The sequence below is a fragment of the Nannobrachium achirus genome, assembly GCF_963921795.1.
Source record: "Nannobrachium achirus genome assembly, chromosome: 24".
Classification (NCBI taxonomy): Eukaryota; Metazoa; Chordata; class Actinopteri; order Myctophiformes; family Myctophidae; genus Nannobrachium; species Nannobrachium achirus.
The window spans coordinates 16,171,595-16,196,000 of NC_137831.1; the positions used below are offsets into that span (position 1 = coordinate 16,171,595).

Consider the following 24,406-nt stretch of genomic DNA (forward strand, 5'->3'; position numbering starts at 1 on the left):
AAGGCAGTTTTGAAGGCAGGGAGGGAGGGGGCATCTCTGATGGGCTTGGGGAGTTCATTCCAGAGTGTGGGGCCGGCTACAGAGAAAGCCCTGTCACCCCAGGTTTTCTTCTTTGCCTTGGGGACCACAAGGAGGCCATCCTCGCTGGACCTGAGGGAGCGTGTTGGGGCATATGGTTGGAGGAGGTCGGAGAGGTAGGGGGGAGCCAGGTTGTGCAGAGCCTTGTAGGTGGTGAGGAGTAGTTTGAAGTGGATGCGCTGTTTGACGGGGAGCCAGTGGAGGTCATGGAGGACAGGTGTGATGTGGTCTCTGGAGCGGGTGCTGGTGAGGAGGCGAGCGGCTGAGTTTTGGACATATTGAAGTTTATTTAGGGTTTTGGAGGTGATGCCATGAAGTATGCCGTTACAGTAGTCTAGTCGGGAGGAGATGAATGCGTGGATGAGGGTTTCAGCAGCGGAGAAAGTCAGGGAGGGGCGTAGACGGGCAATATTCCGGAGGTGAAAGAAAGCTGTTTTAGTGATATTATTTACGTGGGGGAGAAATGACAGGGTGGGGTCGAAAATTACATTCATATCGTCCCATTCCTAGTCCAGACCCACTGTTTGGGAAACGGTCCACTACTAGACTATTCGCTGTGGGGTAAAGTCTAGTCTAATGTCCTGGGCTGCCAAGCAGTCCAGCCAACTCGTGTGCGTGCATGCTCATTAGATCATCAGATAAGGACCTATTGAAAGGCCACGACACCAACCTAGTTACCCGAGGTGATCGGGCTTTTGCCGCCCGAGCACCCAAGTTATGGAATGCACTGCCAGTACACCTTAGGTTAGCGGCTTCCCTGCCACTATTTAAATCATTGCTTAAAACATACTTATTTACTAAATCTTTTTCTTAATTGTAGTGATGTGATAGTAGGCTACACTTTTTTAATTTATGATTTGTGATTCAATTTGTGTAGTGTTTTTGCTCTGTGTCTGTGTTTTTTGTGTTTTTTGCTTTGTTACATGATGTTTTAATCTTGCCTTGTGCAGCACTTTGTGACTTTGTTTTGAAAAGTGCTATGTAAATAAAATTCATTATCATTATCATCATTATGCGTGTATGCGTGTTTGTGTGCATGTGTGCGTGCGTGCGTGCGTGCGTGCGTGCGTGCGTGCGTGCGTGCGTGCGCATACACTCTCTGACCTCTCGGTGATGCTCTTGGCGGTCTGTAGGAAGCGTGCGTGATCCGTCTCCTTCAGGGTCTGGTCTGCCTGTGTGATGAGGGCCGAGGAGCGCTCGATGCACTGCTTGCAGTTGGAGATCTGCTGGGCCAGCTTCCTCAGCCTGTGGGCCTGGAGCAGGGGCGAGAGACCATGGGAGACAGTGTGATTATTTATTTCGTGCCAGAGACCCCCTGAAGAGGAAAAAATAGCAGATGTAGATCTGCCACTTTAGGTTAGCCAATATATAAATGGATAAACTGGTTAAAATGACTAAGATGCTATGTTATGGGGACCCCCTGGAGTTACTTTTGATGGTAACGTTATAAAAAATCCCCCGATTCTTTTTCTCAAACAAATGGGGGAGGGTAAGAATTAGAATCAGACAGATAGAAGGAAAGAAAGTTAATCTATCACCTGATTGATGGGAACAACCAGCTTAAAACAAGCTTAAAATGAAATCTGCATCATTAATATCAACGATCTGTCTGTGGAGTGGGGCATGACTCCATGGTGGAAGAATCCTGTGTTTTTCACTCTCTCTCTCTCTCTCTCTCTCTCTCTCTCTCTCTCTCTTTCTCTCATCTTGTCCAGGGACATGCTGGGCCCCTGATTCAGCCCAGGAAAAATAGTTGGAGAGGCCCTCATTGCGCGCTATAGAGAGATCTCTCTCTATAGCGCCTATAGTGCTGCTGCTACTACTCAAAGATTTGAGTAGTAGCGCTGCTGCTACTATTCAAAGATTTGAGTAGTAAAAAAAAACAGCCGATCTACAAGCACACAACGCCTCGCGGGTGTGCTTGTAGATCTGCTGTTTTCACTACTTTTGTACGACGGCCTTGTATGATGAAGCAGGGCTTTGCTTTGCGAAAAGAATTACAAATTTGAAACTTGGAGATACGAGGTTTCTGCCTGACAGTGACGATTTACTTTGTTGGCCACCCAGCCCCCAAAATGGAACGAAGATCCGACATTTTATTTTTAATTTGTTTCCTAATGGCCGCGGCCTGGACCGGCCGGGAATGAACCAGCCGTTCGGGAGTTGTCCCGCTTTTCCCAATGGCCAGCACGTCCCTGATCTTATCTACAGAGATCCAAGCAGACGGATTGAGGTCGGCAGCAGGATTGAGGTCAGACAGACCCTTCATCAGCAGTTTTGCCCACAGAAAGAATAATCTCAATGGAAATCCTATGAAATCTGCCCCGTCAGAGAGAGAGAGAGAGAGAGAGAGAGAGAGAGAGAGAGAGAGAGAGAGAGAGAGAGAGATGCTGATATTTGTCACTCGAGCAAGGGTCTTCAACAGAGGCCGGTCCAGGACTCCTAGGGGGTCCTCAGAGTTACTACAGGGGGTCCTCCAAATCTTTGTCTCCTTTGTTATATTAACCACTTGAACCCTAGTGTCCATATTATGAGAACTGGCCAGAAAATAGCAGATCTACAAGCTCACAACGCCTCGCACTCGCACTGCGAGGCGTTGTGAGCATATAGATCGGCTATTTTTGGCAAAGAGGTTTGGTGTAGAGGGGAAAAAGAGCAGACTAAGTACAGTGTGAAAGGTCAAGTTTATTAAGTATTGACTTTCAAGTGGTTAAATATGTGAAAACACAAATTGACATGAATTCAAAATACACTGATGATTGTGCTGTCAAACAATGAAACAATATGGAATCTATGAACAGGTTGTGGGGGGTCCCTGCTTCATCTCTCTCTCAACTAAGGGGTCCTTGGGCTGAAAACGTTGAAGACCCCTGCACTAGAGGCTCTGATCAGTCAACTTCAAAGGTTTGTTGCCAGGAAGGAAGGAAGGAAGCAAGGAGGGAGGAAAGGACGTGGTTGCACCCTTCAGAAACATGACCACTCCCACAACAACTCCAAGATCATTGTTGGTATTCAGAGATAAGGTTATAACCAGGTCTGAAGACAGACTTGTCAAGCACTTTTTTGATAATTTCACCCTAGAACTAAATATTTTGAGATGGGGGTCCGTAGCCAAATACATGTCATTTTGGGGGTCCTTCACATGAAGAAGTTTGAGCAACACTGACATAGATTTAGAGAAAAAATAACGCACATCCTCCTGTCTTTGGTGCTGAGCTATAACTGACAGTGCAGTAATACTAAGAACAAACAAGGTAGCCCGCACTCACTTTCTTTGTTGCTCCAATTTTTATTTAGCAAGTAGCAAAAAATATAGACGTTTCGACCAGTGAGGTCTTCTTCAGTATCATACTGGTCGAAACGTCTATATTTTTTGCTACTTGCGGGCTACCTTGTTTGTTCTCAACACTGACATAGAAACATAGGTTTAAAAAAAATATATATAATAATAAGAAAAACGTAGAAGGATATACAGTATATTCACAGACTCAAAAATAGCAGATCTACAAGATTGTATATCTGCTATTCAATAGTTAATGTACCCAGGGCCCAGAATTTGGTGCGACACCCCCCTGTCCGTACCTTTCCCTCTTTGATCTTGGTGCCGATGATCTGCCTCCGCTGCTGGATGATGTCAATGAGGACATCACACTCCTCCAGCAGCTTGCCCTCCTGACGCGAGGCGTTCACCTGATGGGGGAAAAGAGAACTCATAAGAGGAGAGGATTAATTACCCTAGATCAGAGCCCTGTATTAGAGCAAGGGTCTTCAGCGGGGTGTCCTCTAAATCAGGGGTCTTCAACAGGGGGTCCGGGACCCCTAGGGCGTCCTCAGAGTTACTACAGGGGTTCCTCCAAATCTTTATTTTTTTAACCACTTGAACCCTCGTGTCCATATTGGGAGAACTTTAGCAGATCTACAAGCTCACAACGCCTCGCACTGCGAGGCGTTGGGAGCTTCTAGATCGACTATTTTCAGCAAAGAGCTTTGGTGGAAAGGGGTAAAAGAGCAGACTAAGTACAGAGGGAAAGGTCAAGTTTTATAAGTGGTTCAATATCTGAAAACACACATTGACGTGAATCCAAAATACACTGACGATTGTGCTGTCAAACAATGAAACTATATGGAATCTATGAAAAAAGGTTTGTGGGGGTCCCTGCTTCATCTCTCTCTCAACTAAGGGGTCCTTGGCCTGAAAACGTTGAAGACTCCTGCTCTAAAATCTTTGTGTGATGGAGACTTTTTTTCTCCTTTTTTATATGCATGCACTTGAACCCTAGTGTCCATATCCTGAGAACTTTAGCCAAAAATAGCGAATCTACAACGCGAGGCGTTGTGTGAGCTTGTAGATTGGCTATGTTCGGCAAAGAGGTTTTATGTATGGAGGGGGAAAATTGCAGACCAAGTACAGCGTGAAAGGTCAAGTTTATTAAGTATTGACGGTTCAAGTGGTTAAACATCTGAAAACTGACATGAATCCAAAAAATGCACGGATGATCGTGCTGTCAAACGATGAAAATATGGAATCAATGAAAAGGTTGTGGGGGTCCCTGCTTCATCTCTCTCTCTCTCTCTCTCTCTCAACTAAGGGGTCCTTGGCCTGAAAACGCTGAAGACCCCTGCTCTAGAAGCAATGTGTGACGTGTCATCCCTCAGCTATACAGCCCTCCAGGTCGGCTTCAACGTGGAGAAGGACGACGACACTTTGCATGCCGACGACTTGACGTCGCGGAGAGACACGAACCTCTCCCGTGCGTACGTGACGTGTGTATGTCTAACAGATGCTCTCCACACCAGGAGGTTCAGGGATCAAGGGGGCTTTTGCGTATTAAAACCCATTTAGGCCTAGAATTATTGAACGCTTTAACCAGTAGAAAATAGCAGATATACAAGCTCACAGCGCGGCACCGAGTGCCGCGCTGCGAGCTTGTAGATCTGCTATTTTTGAAAAAGTCGTGAAAATGTGTGCAAATCTTTGAATAGATGTATTTTCAAAGCGAACGTTTGTATAACTCAAATTTTGCTTCTGGGTGGTCCCCGGAACTAGATATTTTGAAATGCAGGTCTGTGGCCAAATACATATAATTTTGGGGGTCCTTCACATGAAAGAACCACTGACATAGTAGTTTGAGAACCACTGACATAGTAGTCTCTCAAGAACAGACTAACTGAGCTCCATTTAAGTGAAAAGGACCTTTTCTTTGACGATGGCTATAGGCAGATTGCTGACATAGAAACATAGGTTTTTCAAAAAACCTTAGAAGGATTCAAAAGACACTTATAGAATCGGGTCAAAATTCTAATGTTCACGATTTTTCAAAAATAGCAGATCTACAAGCTCGCAGCGCGGCACTCGGTGCCGCGCTGTGAGCTTGTATATCTGCTATTTTTTAATAGTTAAAGCATAAAATAATAATACACAATATAGCGTACCCGTTCTGAATGGGTTAAGGCAAACTATGCATGAGAGAAGTGCTTTCACACTTATACATAATGTAAAGCACATGTGCATATCATATCATCATATCATAGTCACTGTCTGCTGGAAGCCTTGTACTGTAACTGTTACTCTACTTACAATGTTTAGTACACTACATTTACTTCTACTCCACTACATCTCTGAGGCAAATATTGCACTTTTACTCCTGTACAATTATGTGAAAACTTTAGTTACTCGTTACTGTACTTTCTAGATTACAAAACATACATTAACCACTATACAGCCCCACATTTCGGCCATTTGAAAATAGTCAATCTAGAAGCTTGTGTATCTGCTACTTTCCAAATATTATTTTTTTCTTTTCTTCTCTTTTTTTCCTTTATTTTCTTTTACAATTTATACATTAACATTTTTCAAGTTTTCTAATTTTGAAAACTAGTTACTACAGGGGGTCCTCCAAATCTTTGAGTGACAGAAACTTTTTATCTCCTTTCTCACAACTTGTGAGCTTTGAGCTTGTACATCTGCTATTTTCGGCAAAGAGCTTTGATTTAGAGGGGAAAAGGAGCAGACTAAGTACAGAGTGAAAGGTCAAGTTTAATATTTATTATTGAGGGTTCAAGTGGTTAAATATCTGATATGATTGACATGAATCCAAAATACACTGATGATTGTGCTGTCAAACGATGAAACTATATGGAATCTGGGGGTCCCTGCTTCATCTCTCTCTCTCTCAGCTAAGGGGTCCTTGGCCTGAAAACGTTGAAGACCCCTGGTTTAGATACTTTTACAAGTAAGAAATGTGAGCAGGCCTACTTTTTTCCACCACTGGAGCGATGCCACCAAGCTCATGTTATAGCTGCAGAGAGCCGAGGGCTTTACGATTCAAAACGGGCGAATGAAAACCCAAAGTTCACGTTTATTTTTCAGCAGCAGAGGTCTGCTCATAACGTCCCATATTTCTGCTCGCACCCATTTCCCTCATGGACCTATTAATATCTGGGAGGGGTGGGGGGAAAAGTGTTTTCTGGCAAAGAGGAGACGCCGCAACGACAGCAGCGAAGAAAGTGAGGTTGCCATGCCAACGAGAGCGTTACTTAAGTAAAAAAATCGCACCCGTGCGAAGTGAGCGGTGCAAACTAATTCCTGCGCGAATCAGTGTTGATAGGCATGCATGGCAATATTGTTTTTGTTGTGTATGATGTCAGTCTAGAGGTCTGCTCAGACTATATAAGTCTTTATCGTCATTTCTCATCAGTTAGTTGACCAAGCTACGGATTGTAACTTGTAACTTAAGAGTGTCGTAGTGTAATGATAAGTGATCTTATTTACCTCCAGAGAGGCGAGAAGAGGCCAGAAGATGAATATTTTAGTTTTTCAAAGTCTGTTCATTTGTATTTTAAACTTGTATTAGCTGCCTATCATTTATAACCTGTAAGATTTTCCACAGTCTGTCTAAAAGTGTGGTTATTTTATCGCTTATAAGTGATATTCATCTAATACAATTTTGAAATTCAAGGTTAGCACCGCTCAATAATTTTTTATGACGTATTTTACGCGGCCTAAACGCGTTCTAAATCAGGGTTAACCAATCGGGTGCCTCTGTGACTATGACATCATGGACAGATCAACAGAATCGAAGTGTTTCATTGGTCTAGCGAACTCATGTCATCATCATTTGTGACATCATAGTTTTGGTAAAAAAGCGGTCTATAGGAGCGGTTAGCACCGCTCAAAAATGAAATGATTACTTGTTTCCACCAATGGTTCTCAACCTGTGGGTCAGGACCCCGAGGGGGATCTCCACATTATTTTGGGGGGGTCCCCAGATGATTAACTTAAAGGAGCTATAGTCAACTTTTTCATTGTAGGGCCGACACTTTGTTTACATCCTAGTCTATAGACTAGAATGTAAACAAAGTGTCGGTCTGCCAAAATGATTATTGTATCATTATTTTACGCTTTTTGTGGTCATTTTTGAATAGAAACACATATATGAAGCTTATTTTTTTATAAAATATTTTCGAAACATTATTTTTATTTTAGCATCCGTTTTTCAAGAAAAAGTTGACTATTAATAGCTCCTTTAATGTGCAACATTGTTTTCTCACTCAACAGTAAACAAATCAACACAAAGTTTAAGTGTATAGAGGGTATCTGCACATTTCTAAAGGGGGGGTCCCCAGTTATGATTATTTTGGGGGTCGCGGCCTGAAAAGGTTGAGAACCACTGGCTTCCACCACTGTGTATGAGTCTGTGATTGCTAACAGTGGAACTCGTTCGGTCATGTGACGCTGGCCTACTAAGGAGCTTTAAATATAGCCATGCCAAGGGGCAGAGAAGCAGCGACCCTCCTCCACCAACACCACCACCCCCGCCTTAGCGTCTTATGACTGACGTGGCCTTTACGGACTGGAAGCAAGGACCATATTGTCGTTGTCGGGTGAAAACCTTGTATATCCAAAGCGGTTCGTTTTGCATTTATCATTTTAAAAAATGATTTAAACTAGTGAAAACAGCCGATCTACAAGCACACAACGCCTCGCGGCGAGGCGTTGTGTGCTTGTAGATCTGCTGTTTTCACTACTTTTGTGCGACAGCCTTGTCTGATGAAGCAGGGCTTTGCTTTGCAAAAGAACGTACACATTTGAAACTTGGGAGATACGAGGTTTCCACCCGACAACGACGATATATTAGATTCATCAAAAGAAATGTTCATGTTTTGCTGTTGAAAAGGGCCCTGTCAGGAAGGGCAGTATTATTCACTGGAACATAAGTTGTGGTTTTCTCTCACGTTGTCGGGCAGAAACCGCCTATCTCCATACTGTATTCTTAAAGGGATATTTCACTTTAAAAAAAAATATATATACTTTTGGTCATTTTATCGTCTAGTCAGGCTTTTATGAACACCCTGAACAGTTTTTAATTTGCTTGATTCACTATTTAGATATTTGATTGAGGGTAAATGTTATCAGGTCCTCCAGGCCCATGTATGGCCTTTCCCCATACACACCCATTGTAACTTCAAACTCCATTTTAACCATGATAGATTAATTAAAAACACCCATTATTTTTTCTGTATTTTTACTGTGAATATTTTTTTTAAATGAAAAATACAAAAAGTTTTGGACACCCGACAACAACGATATTTTCTACACATACATGGTTTCCACCCCGACAGAGATGATATGCTAGCCATGTGTCATGCGTGACTGCACACATGTAGCACATGTAACTCTGTGTCTCTTGGAAGTGGGCCACGGCCACGGCTGCAAGCCGTCACGCGAGCACGTTTCCCATGGGATAGTCAGACCAAAAAGGCTCGCTTTCCACTACCACGAGGCAGACGTTTTCTTTTTTTGTCAAAGGAACGCATCAAAAACATTTTCACGCTTTTTTTCCCCCCACGCTCGGCTTGTAAAGCAATTCCCTTTCAAACCCGGAAATGAATAAATTATGCATGGAAGGCAAAAAAATAAATACATAAAAATACGCCCTGACCCCATTTCCCCAGTGCATTATGGATATACTGTACACAGCAGGCTCAATACACACTCTCTGACCTCCATGAATAACTTGCGTGTACAGAAGGGATAGCAGGATATCTGTGTGCGTGTACGTGTGCATGTGTTTGCGTGTGTGTATGTGCAGTGGTGGAAAACGTACTCACATTTTTACTCAAGTAAAAATATTAATACTGCAACGTAGAAGTACTCTGTTGCAAGTAAAAGTCCGGAATTCAAAATGTACTTGAGTAAAAGTACGAAAGGGTTGGCATCAAAATGTACTTAAATTACTAAAAGTAAGAGTAAAACATGTTTGAAAATAGCCGATCTACAAGCTCACAACGCATCGCGATGCGACACGTTGTGCGCTTGTAGATCGGCTATTTTCAAACAGCCTATAGATATAAAACATGGATAATGTGGTTAATGTATGTTTTAAAACAGTATCTTATATCTGAAAAGTAATTAGTAACTAAAGTTTTCAAATAAATGTAGTGGAGTAAAAGTACAACAATTCGATCCGAGATGTAGTGGAGTAGAAGTAAAAGTATTGGAAATTGGAAAAACTCAAGTTAAGTACAAATACCTCAAAATTGTACTTAAGTACAGTACTTAAGTAAATGTACTTAGTTACTTTACAACACTGTGTGTGCACGTTTGTTTGTGCATGCGTGCGTGCGTGTGCGCAGTATGTTGTTGCGTGTGAGGCGGATGAGGCGGATGAGGTGGACAGCTCTTCGTCATTACACCAAAGAGAGAAAGAAGCCATGCATGCTAATTTGATGATTACTAAAGCTCGTGATTAAAGCACAGCCTCGCATGTTTCTAATTTAATGAAGATAATGAAGGTCTCCATTTGATGTAGGCCGGGACCAGAACCTGACCAGCACCAGATCTGGGGGTCCAGAAAATAAAAAGGGGGCGGAATCTATTGAAAAACTCAGATTTTAAAGGTGATACACCATGAAATGTCACTTTTCCTATTTTAAAACCTTTTTTGGGGTCCCACTAGCACCTTCTATCCTCACAGTCACAAAGTCCCATTTCTGACCATTGTGTCTTTCTCTGGTTTTGGGAAGGCGGAGGTTAAAAGCATCCCACAGGTTCTCAAAACAGGCTGTCCAGATTTGCTGCCGTCGCTGACGTCAGGTTAGGCCAAAGGTGGTACTGCAGCTGAAAATCCTCTGAGAGCCATTAAAAAATGAGAGAGGCTCTCTATTCAGGAGTGGTAATTTAGCCGCAAACCTTTTGAAAAACGTTTTTGGGACATAAACAATATGACATAAATACTTTTTAAATGCATGGTGTATCACCTTTAATAACCCTATAGGGGTCGACCGGGGTCCCTCAGGGCGTTATGCTAGTGTCCTTTCTGTATTCTCTCTACGTGAAATATTTTCGCTGAGAATAGCCGATCTACAAGCTCACAACTGCTATTTTTGGCTCAAGTTCTCAGAAAATGGATGCTATAGGATTGGCTAATATAAAAAAGGAGAAAAAAGTTTCTATCACACAAAGATTTGGAGGACCCCCTATGTGTCCCGGGCCCCCTGTTGAAGACCCCTGCTCTACGTTAAATACTTTCGCTGAAAATAGCCGATCTACAAGATCTCAACGGGAGTTGTGACGCGTTGTTTCCCATGTTATTTCTTGATTATCAAGAAATAACACTGATTTCAGTGATTGACTAATCAGAATCAAGCTGATCAATGGCTGATATGTTTGCCAGACTGAGAGATCAGTCTGGCTGTATCGCTCTGACAGCGTGGCTTCGTGGCTTTACCTGCGAGCGCGCTGAGAAACTGAGCGTTCTCTCACAGCAGCACTCAGGAGCAGACAAGAGACATGGCACGCAGTTTGCAGGGCAAGGCGCTATGAATATTTTAACCCGTGTTTAATCTATCCCAGAGCAAGCTGTTCCGGAGACAGCTGCCTTGATTTTGCAGACAGCGCGCTACAAGCTTCTCCCATGCCATTAGAAGTCTCATAGCATGCATACTATAACAGTACATACAGTACAGATCCATCTCAGAAAATGTGAATATTGTGTAAAAAAGGCATTGCAGATGCCCTAGCATCCCAAATCATAACTGACTGTGGAAACCTCCCACTGGAATTCAAGCAACTGTGACTTCAGAAGGTTGACATTTTCTCTATTAAAAAAATCCATGTTTTGAGTGATCTCGTGTAATATTGTAATATTTATAAGTATGGAATTTTGATATTCATGAGCTGTATGCCATAAAAATCCAAGATTTGAACAAAAAAAGGTTTGCAATAATTCACTGAATGTTCAATGTATCTAGAATATATTATGAAAGGTTCAAGAAACATATGAAAGTTTCAAGAAAATGTACTTTTACACAATATTCATTTTTTTAGATGGATCTGTATATTATGTTCATACATGTGAATCTTTCAAAGCACCAAACACAGCACGCCACCCTGTTATCGAGAAATCTTGTTTGGTTATCTACTGTAAAGCTGCTATAGTAGGGATGTCCGATATTATCGGACTCCTGATATTATCGTCCGATATTAGCAGAGCAGGAATTTCAGTGAGGCCATGAAGGCCATGGCCGGTCGTTGCCCCTCAGTTTGGCCTTGTGCCCCTCCAAAAGATGGCATGCCCTGAGGCCACAGTGGCATATGCCCCAGCCCAGCTGACTGTACTACTTTCTCCTCTGTCTCTGTCTTGTCAATATGTAGACACCAGTGTCTTGCTTGTCATGTAGACACCAGTGTCTTGTTGAGCCCCCATTTTTAAATCAATCCAGTATCTTTATAATATCAGTATGTATTTCACAGCAGATATTAAACATATTAAATTAAACCCTTAAATGAAATTAATTATTTCAATGGACTAAAATCTTGTTTTATTTGATGGCCTTCCTGTCCTGGCATGTGGCCTTTGTGCCCTCAAAAAATTGACAACCCCAAAGGCCAAGTGGCCTTGCCCCTAAAATGACAAAATTCAAGGCCTAGATATTAGCATCAAATAAATGCTCACTTCATTGGAGACTTAACATGACTGTATTATATTAGATTTATTCAGTATTTATTCGATAGTATATTGATATTTAGCTATTTTATTTGATCAAATATGTGGTGTTACATATATCGCTAATATCAGTGTCGGAAATTAAGAGTTGGACAATATCGGTATTTCAATTATCTGTTAAAAGGCCAATATCGGACATTCCTAGCTACTAGTTCAACAATTATTAAATTGATAATGTACATACGGAAACATATTATAATACACAAAAGTCACATGCTGATGCTGCCACAGAAAAAAAAAGAAGAAAAGAAAAAAAAGTTGTCTTCTCTTTGCGCTGCGAGGCATTGTGAGCTTGTAGATCGGCTATTTTCGGCAAAGAGCTTGGGAAAAAGAACTGACTAAGTACAGAGTGAAAGGTCAAGTTTATTAAGTATTGACGGTTCAAGTGGTTAAATATCTGAAAACACAAATTGACATGAATCCAAAATACACTGGTACAATGATTGTGCTGTCAAAAGATGAAACTATATGGAATCTATGGAAAGGTTGTGGGGGGTCCCTGCTTCATCTCTCTCAACAAAGGGGTCCTTGGCCTGAAGACGTTGAAGACCCCTGTGCTAAGAGAGGAAAAGGGGCCGTCAGTGTCCTCATGGGGACAGAGTCAGTGACCTCATGGGGACAGGGAGTCAGTGACCTCATGGGGACAGAGTCAGTGACCTCATGGGGACAGGGAGTCAGTGACCTCATGGGGACAGAGTCAGTGACCTCATGGGGACAGAGTCAGTGACCTCATGGGGACAGAGTCAGTGTCCTCATGGGGACAGAGTCAGTGACCTCATGGGGACAGAGTCAGTGTCCTCATGGGGACAGAGTCAGTGTCCTCATGGGGACAGAGTCAGTGACCTCATGGGGACAGGGAGTCAGTGACCTCACGGGGACACAGTCAGTGCCCTCATGGGGACAGAGTCATGGGGAGAGAGTCAGTGCCCTCATGGGCACAGAGTCAGTGTCCTCATGGGGACAGAGTCATGGGGAGAGAGTCAGTGCCCTCATGGGCACAGAGTGGCTCACCTCCACGTGCTGACACGTCTGGATCATCTTCCCCATCAGTGACTCCAGCTCGTTGTTCCTCTTGATCAAACTGCTCAGGTTGGAGTCCAGGGCTTGCTGAGAGGGAGAGGGAGAGAGGCAAAGAGAGAGAAAAACTAAGTCGGTTGAACATCAATGGGTGAAGTGGATGAAGGCAAAATGAACAATAAAAAGAGGTGACAATAGTGCCAGTGGTGTAAAAAGTACAAAAATGTTTTACTTAAGTAAAAGTATCGATACTGCAATGCAGAAATACTGTGTTACAAGTAGAAGTTCCGGAATTCAAAATTGACTTGACTTAAAGTACAAAAGTATTGGTGTCAAAATGTACTTTAAGTACAAAAGTAGAAAGTACTCATTATGCAGAATGTTCCATTTGAAGTAGGCCTATACAAATGTATAAAAATATTAGAAAATAGCAGATGTACTCACAATGCGTTGCATCGTGATGCACTTAAGTGGTTAAAGTATGTTTTGTAATAATTATCCGAATCTACACAATGATTGAATTTTTCAAATAAATGTAGTGGAGTAAAAGTACAATATTTGGATCTGAGATGTAGTGGAGCAGAAGAAAAAGTATTGGAAATTGGAAATACTGAAGTAAAGTACAAATACTTCAAAATCTTACTTAAGTAAAGTACTTGAGTAAATGTGCTTAGTTACTTTACACCACTGTTAAAGGAGTAGTTCACCCCCAAAATGACTTTTCAATTGATTAGTCACGCCATGGAGACTAGAGTTCAATAATATTTTTATTTTTTTGTCACATTCCTAAGACAAAAATGTGATAACAATAAATTTACCCCCATTCGTTCCGGATGGGGACCCGTTTCGAAACGGGTCCCCATCCGGAATCAATGGGGGTAAATTTACTCGAATCACATTTTTTTCTTAGGAAGGTGACAAAAAACAAAAAATATTATTGAACTCTACTCTCCATGGCATGAGTAATCAATAGAAAAAAAGTCATTTTGTGGGTGAACTACTCCTTTAAGTGCAACAACAGATCAACCTCACCCCTCCACACACACACACACACACACACACACACACACCCTAGGTTTTTCTGCTTTTCGCTGGAAGCCCCAAAAAAGTGTCCAAGCCAGTGGGGTATTATCATCCTGCTTCAAAAGTCAAACTTCTAAAAGGGGGGAAACAGCAGGGGAAGCAAGCTGGGATATGAGACGAGACACCCCGACAAATGTCATCGCAACCGAGAGCAAGAGGTCGATAGTATTACATCACAGGGCATTAACGACTTGTGATTTTCGCAAGTCGACTCGACTCAGTAAAAAGTTGAGTTGAAGTCGACTTTATCGTTTGATGACGTCATCACATCACACACGAGTCGACTTGTGTAATGAAGTCGACTTGTCAACTTTTTCGTTAATGCCCTACGAGACACCCGACAAATGTCATCGCAACTGATAGCAAGAGGTCGATAGTATTACAACACAGGTTCAGCCAAAAGCACAAAAAAAAAACACAACAGATTATTATATATATATATATATATATCTTTGCTGCACCAACTTTCTCCACGGCAGTCAAAGATTCAGTGTCGTGGAGGGCTCCTCTACTACCCACTTCCTAGTGGGTAGGCACACTAGGAAATTAACCAAAACGTTGACCAACAAGTCGACTCCCACCAGGGAAAGTCAAAAGTTGAAATAAATAAATAAAATGTCTCATTATACGCTCCAACATTATATAGGAATTAGGATTATTATTATTCAATGATGCTGGTTGCAGTGGAATCTGTAATATTAACATCAAAACAAAAGCCTTGCAAAGGGAGAAAGGATCGCTTTAGTCTATTCTACTAATCCCAGAAGTAAGGAATTTGTGGGTTTTGTCCCCCGTTCACGCCCCCGACCGCCATGTCAATGTGATGACGTCATCAAACTATTAAGTCGACCTCAACTCAACTTTTTTCGAGTCGACTTGCAAAAATCACAAGTCATTAATGCCCTGCTACCCACAATACCTCTGGACGCTGGTGATGTCCCTCGTCTCTGCGGTGCCTCCTCATCTTTCGTCTTCACCCGCTGCCTTCCGACCCCGCGGTTCACTGCTAACAGCACGACTACGAGGCAAACGCGAGTGGGAGAGCACTTCTTCCCAAGAGTTCCCCTGGCCGCGAATCCCTTCGCCACGAGACGACGCGAGTAGGAGATAGCCTGTTCCGGCCGGCCGTGCCCAAAAAACTCAGCCAAGCGTCAAATCAGCCATCAAAAAGCCATGCTCCCGCGAGAGCGCGCACGCAGCGTCCCTGGCTAACGAAGCGAAGAAAACAGGTGCCCGGCCAGCACGTCAGCAGCGACCCGCCGCCTTTACCCCGTTCTTCCGCAATGTGGACTTTGTCTCTTTCTCGTTTCTTTTTACGGCCCCTTCTTGCCTTTCTCCTATCCTCCTTCTTTCTCCTTCGCGTGCCCTGTTTTCTCTACAGGGAAACGAGCTCGCCTCTCTTACTCACAGCTCCGTCATGTTATTGCCAACCGGAGCGTGCTAAGCTCCACTCCAAGGCTGGCTGCATCTGTGCACTGACCGGCTTTAAGCTTTAAAGATAAACCTCTCTCCTCTTATATTGAAAGTGGGTGACCTCCGTTGGTTCAACAATATATGGAAAAATCTATCTTCACCACCTTTTTCATTCATGCACATTAATATTGGCATTTGTATCGCAGCGCTTATCGAGGTCGAAGCATTCAGTACACTCTTTTTTTTAAGTTGTGCAGCCAGGGGTGTCGCACCAAATTCTGGGCCCTGGGTACAAGGATTCCCTGTGGGCCCCCCATGAATGTTCTTCATATAGGGGGAACTAGGAGCGCATTATTTTGTGCTTTAACTATTGAAAAATAGCAGATATACATGAACATTTGTGCAAGTCTTTGAATACTTCATATACTTCTAAGATTTTTGGAAAAACCTATGTTTCTATGTCAGTGGTGCTCAAACCTTTTCATGTGAAGGACCCCCAAAATGACATGTAATTGAACCCCATCTCAAAATACTTAGTTCCAGGGACCCCCCCAGAAGCAAAATTTGAGTTACAAATGTTTGCTTTAAAAAAAATACATATATTCAAAGATTTGCACACGTTTTCACGACTTTTCAAAAATGGCAGATCTACAAGTATACCTATGTATGTATATCTGCTATTTTTCAATAGTTAAAGTATAAAATAATGAAGGGCCCTAGTAACTCAGTCCCACTCCCCCCCCCCCCCCCCCCCCCCCCCCCTTGTGACGCCCCTGGACGTTACATTATCACTTCCCATAGATGTTCCTCTCTGGAGTGTGAATAATTCTTCTTCAGACTTTTTGGGAGCGCCAGTCGGCGTGAATGAGTGCCCTGCTGTAACGTTGGCCATTAACAAGGAGCTGCCCAGAGGGGAGTAGAGGGTAAACAAAAGGGGACGGCCAGGATGAGAGTTTGAGAGGTCCAGACAGGGACGTGCTGGGCCCCTGATTCAGCCCGGGAAAAAGAGTTGGAGAGGCCCTCATTGCGCGCTAGAGAGATAGAGAGATCTCTCTCTATAGCGCTGCTGCTACTCAAAGATTTTTCATTTCAGATCATGACAAGCCAGTGGGCCAATTACATGAGTTATATTTTGTCTTTGTCGGGTGGAAACCTTGTATGTCCAAAACCGTTTGTTTTGTATTTATCATTTTAAAAATTATTTAAACAAATGAAAACAGCCGATTTACAAGCACACAACGCCTCGCACCGCGAGGCGTTGTGTGCTTGTAGATCTGCTGTTTTCACTTCTTTTGTGCAAACAGTTTAATTTTTACTTTTGTGCAAACAGTTTAATTTTTTCCTAATGGCCGGACTGGACCGTTCGGGAGTTGTCCCGCTTTTCCCAATGGCCAGCACGACCCTGGGTCCAGATACAGTCGATAGTATGTGGAGGGGGTGGTGAGGGCGTCTCTTTGTTTGTGTATTAGCTTGTGTGCATTATGGAGTACAGTATGTGTGTGCGTGTGTGTGCAGGGGTGTCACACCAAATTCGGGGCCCTGGGTACAAGGATTCACTTCGGGCCCCCCATGAATGTTCTTCATAGGGGGAGGGGTTTAACCCATTAAGACTGGGAACGCATTATTATTATGCATTATTTTGTGCTTTAACTATTGAACAATAGCAGATATGCAAGCTTGTAAATCTGCTATTTTTTTTTTTATCGCGAACATTTGTGCAAGTCTTTGAATATTTCAAATCCGTCTAAGGTTTAAAAAAAAACATGTTTCGATGTCAGTGATACTGAAACGTTTTCATGTGAAGGACCCCAAATTGCCCAAAAAATTATATATTTGGCCACGGACCCCCATATATTTAGTTCCAGGGACCCCCCAGAAGCAAAATTTGAGTTAAAAAATACATCTATTAAAAGATTTGCACACTTTTTCACGCTGTGAGCTTGTATGTCTGCTATTTTTCAATAGCTAAAGTATAAAATAATTTCAGGCCCCTCCACTTTGGGCCCTAGTAGCCACCCCCCCCCCCCTTGTGACGCCCCTGGGCACATCTTTGTTTGTATATTAGCTTGCGTACATTATGGTGTGTGTGTGTGTGTGTGTGTCTGTGTGTGTGTGTGTGTGCGCGTGTGCGTGCGTGCGTGCGTGCATGCGTGTGTACAGTATCTGCGCGCGTGCACTGCAGTTCATTCAACGGACTGTGTGGGCTTAATGGATGGCCTTAATACGACAGTGGTGACGACGCGGGGTCTGCGGGGAGAGGGACACTCCAGCCAGCGTCACAATCAACACCGTTTCAAACAGCCCACCACTCAGAGAGAAGCCCCCACAGGCACAACAAGGCCAGCTTCAACAATGAGTCAACAGCACATCATCAACACACACTCACACACCATATTGTTGTGTCTGTATTTTATAGCTCATTGTGTGTGTGTGTGTGTGTGTGTGTGTGTCTGTGTCTGTGTCTGTGTCTGTGTGTGTGTGTGTGTGTGTGTGTGTGTGTGTGTGTGTGTGTGTGTGTGTGTGTGTGTGTGTGTTTTATGCATCTGAGCATTTGCATGTACTGTAAATATATGTATATATGGTAGGCCTATTTATTTTTATTTATTTTTGTGTCATGATGCCCATATTGCCTGCTGGTATTAAGGTCATGGGAATTAAACCTGAATGTCACCCTCCTCCCCCTGTCTGTAAACATACTCTGTCTGTCTGTCCATCCGAAAAACATGACTAAAAGTATCTTGTGTGCAAAGCCAAAGCTTTCACCTGAGGGTGGCACTAGAGGAAAGGCCATGGAAGCCTTCCTTTCAGGCGCATGCACACATTGATATCAAAGGGGGCTTGAGCCCCTGCCCTTTTATCCGTCTGTAAAACGTGCCTCCTCCAGGAAAGGACATGAGGACACTCACAATAGTTGAGGTTCATCCTATCCTGAATACACCCAGCAAGCTTCATGGCAATCTGCCCATCAGATTTAGAGATATATCTTATGTCAAAGTGGAATGTTTGGCCAATGGGTGTTGTAGCGTAAAGGGCCAACGGGGGTCACACCAGAATCCGATGGGTTCGTCCTTGCGGAGTGCATTTGGTTTCAGGCCGATCTGCCTTCTAGATTGGGAGATGTCGGGTGTGTGCGATTGGAAATGTTGTGCAAAGGCCATAGGGACAGACAGACATCCTTAGAGCCCTGCTGATAAATTGACTCAAAAATGTGATAAAACAGAATCTAGAGTCAATATTTAATTAACCCTTAACTCATTGCATGCCAGGCCCAATAGTCCCGAGATTATTTTAATGTCTTTCCCTGCCAGGCCCGATAGTCCCGAGAATTTCCGCCATTTTGAAAAAAAAAAAAAAAAAAACATTTTTTTCAAAAAAAAATTTGGACCCCAAAAAATGTAGTAGGCATGATAGAAATCGCGAAATTGCATGTTTAACCCCCATAGCAACCCCATCTATCAAACATGGCAGCCATCTTTGTTTACATTTTAGGAAAACATAATGGCTTGTATCTCATGAATGCCTGAACGGATTTCCATTCGGATTTTTTTGTTTGAAAGCTGTGAGCAATGTGGACACACGTGGTGCATTATCTAGGCATGGGTGTGCATGATCCGTGCACTATGAATTACATGGAAGTCTATGGAGACCAGAGGCACCATAGAGTACGAAGGTATTGTTAAATGGCGGGGAATGTGTTAAGTTCTGTTCAGATTCAGTTCACCTTCGTTCTGTTCGCGGGCCATTTTGACCGGGGGATATTTGGTTTAAAAAACAACACTAATATAAATTTCAACTTAACAAATCATCATTATACAATGACTTTGTCTCAATTCCAAATAATTCATATGATATATATGGCAAATGTTTGCATTTATGCTTTGCTATATCACATTAAACACCGAAAGAGCTAGGTGTTTTTACTGATAGCTGAAGTTCATGTAAAATAAGAGCTGAACACACATGTGAACACACATGAACGTCACATATGAATGTACACTTGTATACACTAGGAAGCACATGCTTCACAAACAAGGACTGCATGTGAGGCACAGATGAGCTTCTTGCACCTCCTGCAAGCAGTCTGTTTTCCTGTCTGCTGTGGGGTAATCTCGCTTTTGCGAATGCCCATCATTTTGACCGGAGGGTTAGGAGGTTAAGGTTAGGGTGAGGGTTAGAGTCGGGTGTCGAAAAGATGACATGTAGTAACAGCGACATGCTCCCGTCTGCTGTAGGACACACTGAACAGCACTTTCTCTTGCCAGATGCTTCAACTTTAAGTTCATTGTTTATTTTACCATATATATCATATGAATTGTTTGGAATTGAGACAAAGTCAATGTATGATGATGATATAACAGTGTTTAGTGCACCTCAGGCCCATGCATTCCGTCTCTCAAGTCCTTGAGATTTGTAAGTCACTCTATCTTTGTTTACTCGTCTCTAGCTGTTCCTGTCCACCTATACAACACAGTCACACAACCCTTACCCGCACATACAGTATTAGGGAATTTAAGCCAGGACGGTTTTCAGGACGGCTCCGTTAGGCAGAAGTACAGCTGCTATGACGCAATCGTTGTATCGTCTGAACTTAAGATTTGCACACGCACGCATGGATGCAAGCACCGTACAGCTGCAAAGAGAGCAGTCGCACAACCCGCGGAGAGGAAGGCATTTAGTTCCTCTCTCATTTTTCATGTGACATAATAGTTCTCTGTCACTCCGCAAACATTGTGTCGCTCACCGGCGTCCTCCGCCCACACAAACACGGAGCGTATCCTCTCCACGCTCTACAAAACCCAGCCGAGCGCTGTTTACTTCCCCTCTGCCGAAATGCAATCACGCTGTTTACATCTGACGGGGGAGGATCTCCGAAGTGGCGGATAGACAAAACATAAAAAATAAAAATCCACACGACACGGCAGAGGCAAAGTCAAGTCAGTTCGAGACTTTGAGGTTATTTATTGTCACATGCGGGGGCGTCATTTTTGAAAAGTCGTGAAAATGTGTGCAAATCTTTGAATATATGTATTTGTAACTCGAATTTTGCTTCTGTAGGGTCCCTGCAACTACATATTTTGAGATGGGAAACATCAGGTTTTCAAAAAACCTTAGAAAGATTTGCATAAAATGTTCAGGGTTTTTCAAAAATAGGTGCCGCGCTGTGAGCTTGTATATCTGCTATTTTTCAATAGTTAACGCACAAAATAATGCGTTCCCAGTCTAAATGGGTTAAACCTCCTCCCCCTATGAAGAACATTCATGGGGGGCCCACAGTGAATCCTTGTACCCAGGGCCCAGAATTTGGTGCGACACCCCTGACGCTGTTTACATCTGACGGGGGAGGATCTCCGAAGTGCCGGATAGACAAAACGGTGCCTCAAAAAAAAAAACAAAAAAAAAAAAATCCACACCGTGCCCTGTGTCGGGGCGCCGTGGGAGGCAGAGGCAAAGTCAAGTCAGTTCGAGACTTCGAGGTGATTTATTGTCACACGCGCTGACGATACAGATGGATACCGACACCGCTGTGGGTGAAGTTTGCAAAAAGCAGAGATGCGTATTGGAAACGTAGTGGTAGAACAAATAGACACAGAAACCTGGGAAGTTCTCTCTCTGTCTCTGTCTCTCCCAGCCTCAGTCTTATTGTCTGAACAAACCTGAACATTTCCTGCAAAATGCGTTTTTTCCACAGGTTTCTTTCCCTGTTTTGCCTTTCTCATTTTCATGGAGAATGGAGCGTATTCTTGCAGAAACGGAAAATCGATTGCAGGATGTGTGAAGTTTTTAAATGATCCCTCTGTATGTCCAGAAGGAAGTTGATTTGCACAAAAAGCTAAAATATAGAGACAGCAATGGTATGGGTCTAGTCCAGGGGTCTTCAGCGTTTTCAGGCCAAGGATGCCTTAGTTGAGAGAGAGATGAAGCAGGGACCCCCACAACCTTTTCATAGATTCCATATAGTTTAATTGTTTGACAGCAAAATCATCAGTGTATTTTGGATTCATGTCAATTTGTGTTTTCAGATATTTAACCACTTGAATACTTACTTAATAAACTTTACCTTTCACTCTGTACTTAGTCTGCTCTTTTTCCCCTCTACACCAAAGCTATTTGCCAAAAAATAGCCGATCTACAAGCTCAGAGCTTGTATTGTTATTGGCTAAATCTCTCAGAATATGTACATAGTAGAGCGGATAATAGGAGAAATCGTTCACTTAGTGATACAAGCGTGAAAATTGGTACACATCATCTTTGGAGGCCACTCTTCGATTTAAGAAACCGAGACACTTGAAAATCAAAGATGGCGGCCCCCAAAATCCAAGATGTCCATCCGAAAACATGTTTTTTCCTTTATAACTCCAAATGCATTGATTTTAAGACCCATAAATGAATTAAAGTTGAATATAAAGCTGGGCATTGCGGATGTTTCGGTACCAAGTATGTGTCTGTATCTATTGCAGTTCTTGAGATACAGCATATAGGTACTTTTACAGAATCCGGTGCACCTATATGCTGTATCTCAAGAACTGAAATAGATACAGACATGTACATGGTACCAAAATATCTGCAATGCCCGACTTTATATTCAACTTTAATACATTTATGGGTCTTAAAATCAATGCATTTGGAGTTGTAATGGAGAAACCATGTTTTCAGACGGACATCTTGAATTTTGGGGGCCACCATCATTGATTTTCAAGTGTCTCGGTTTCTTAAATCGAAGAGTGGCCTCCAAAGATGATTTGTACCAATTTTCACGCTTGTATCACCGAGTGAACGATTCTCCCAAAATACTGCTGTTAGCCGCTGTACTAACACTAGGGTTCAAGTGGTTAACTCATTGACTGCCAAGGCACGAGTTTCACGAGTTATTACAGTACTCCCAGGCTGCCACAGCCCGAGTTTCCCGAGTTGGAAGCCATTTTGAAAAAATAAAAAAATAAATTCAAATTTTTTTTTTATAAAAAAAATTCTAAAAATGCCTCAAATGTATTAGGCATGATCGCAATTGCGAAATTGCATGTTTAGCCCCATAACAAACACATCTTTCAAAATGTCAAAAATGGCTGTTTTGTCTGACTTTGAAGGCTTGTATCTCATGAATGCCTGAACGGATTTCCAAGCGGATTTTTTTGTTTGAAAGCTGTTAAAAAGTACTACACATATGGTGCATGATCTAGGCATGGGCGTGCACGATCCGTGCACTAAAAATTGATCTGTGCACTAGAAATTTAGGAAGGTGGCAGTGTTTGTTTTGTCTGACTTTGAAGGCTTCTATCTCATGAATGCCTGAACGGATTTCCAAGCGGATTTTTTTGTTTGAAAGCTGTTAAAAAGTACTACACATATGGTGCATATATGGTGCATGGGCGTGCACGATCCGTGCACTAAAAATTGATCCGTGCACTAGAAATTTAGGAACGTGGCATCCTGGTACTTGGCGGCCATCTTGAAAAGGGCATTCAATGAGTTAATATAGAAAAAGAAGAAAAAAAGTTTTGTACTCGCCGCAAATATAGCCGACACACTAACTACAGGCTCACAGTGCTTGTGGAGCGACTATTCTTGGGTTGTCAGATGTCTTGTCTCTTGTGCCTTTGGTCTCTCTCTTTGCTTTGTCTATCTCCCTTCCTCTGTTTTGTCTCACCAGTGCTGAGTCACTCTTTCTTTGCCAGACCACCCTGCTACCTATCTCTCTGTTGTCTCCGTTTACAATGTTTGTCTGTTTGTCTGTCTACCTGGATTATCTATTTCGTCCTCGCTATCATAACACACACACGCACGCACGCACGAACGCGAGCGCACGCACGCACACACTGTCTCACAGTAAACAAACCAACATAAAGTTGAAGTGTATAGAGGGTGTCTGCACATTTCTAAAGTGACAATTTAAGGACTTTTCAATGCCTCTAAAATGACAAATATTCGAGGCAGAAATTGTGAAAATAGACAATCATGCTCAGAACACCTCACGTCGTGATGCCTTGTGAGCATGTAGATCTGCTATTTTCGCAATAGAACCGGGTTATACAAAAAGTAATGCCTCAACTCTTAGTGTTCGTCAGAGTGGGGGGGAGGTCCCCAGTTAAAAAATGATTATTTTGGGGGTCGCGGCCTGAAAAGGTTGAGAACCACTGGGCAGGTGAGTGCATTCCCGTGCTGGTACATTTTGCACCGACTCTCAAGTTTTTCGGGGCGGGCGAGGGACGACTTGCCCCTGACGATTTAGCGGCCGACTTGTCTGGCCCGACGCAGAGGGCCTTGTTCGTATTTGTTTGTGTGTGTGTGTGTGTGTGTGTGTGTGTGTGGTGTCCATCATTCCCCACAAAGCAATGCTGTCATTGCAAAAAGTACCGCTCCAGGATGAACGTGTTCATTCCCAGCACACATGAAAGGTAAATAGATACAGTGTCGCATGCACATTCGCTTGCACACGCACGCGCACGCACACACACACGCACACACACACACACACACACACACACACACACACACACACACACACACACACACACACACGCAGGTTTGCAATTACTACTTTGTGGGGACATTACACATAGTCTACTATATTTGTGGGACATTCTATAAATTTTTAACCCTAACCCTATAACCCTAACCCTTAACCTAACCCCTAAACACCTTGTGGGACACTAAAATTTGTCCCCACAAGTTTTTTTTCTCCGATTGTACTATCTTTGTGGGGACATGAGGTCCCCACAAAGTAGTAATTCCCTGTCCACACACACACACACACACACACACACACACACACACACACACACACACACACACACACACACACACACACA

General features: G+C 42.9%; 1 protein-coding gene across 1 annotated transcript in view; it reads right to left on the reverse strand.

Moving 5' to 3' along the window:
* LOC308279991 (E3 ubiquitin-protein ligase Midline-1-like) overlaps positions 1-24,406 on the reverse strand; it is a gene marked incomplete at both ends in the record, with an annotated part of 68,139 nt that overhangs the window by 22,113 nt on the left and 21,620 nt on the right. Inside the window, 3 exons of the mRNA XM_080720229.1 lie at positions 1,183-1,331; positions 3,661-3,768; positions 13,098-13,193. Coding sequence (XP_080576355.1) covers positions 1,183-1,331; positions 3,661-3,768; positions 13,098-13,193 — 353 coding nt within the window. The remainder of the gene's footprint in view (positions 1-1,182; positions 1,332-3,660; positions 3,769-13,097; positions 13,194-24,406) is intronic.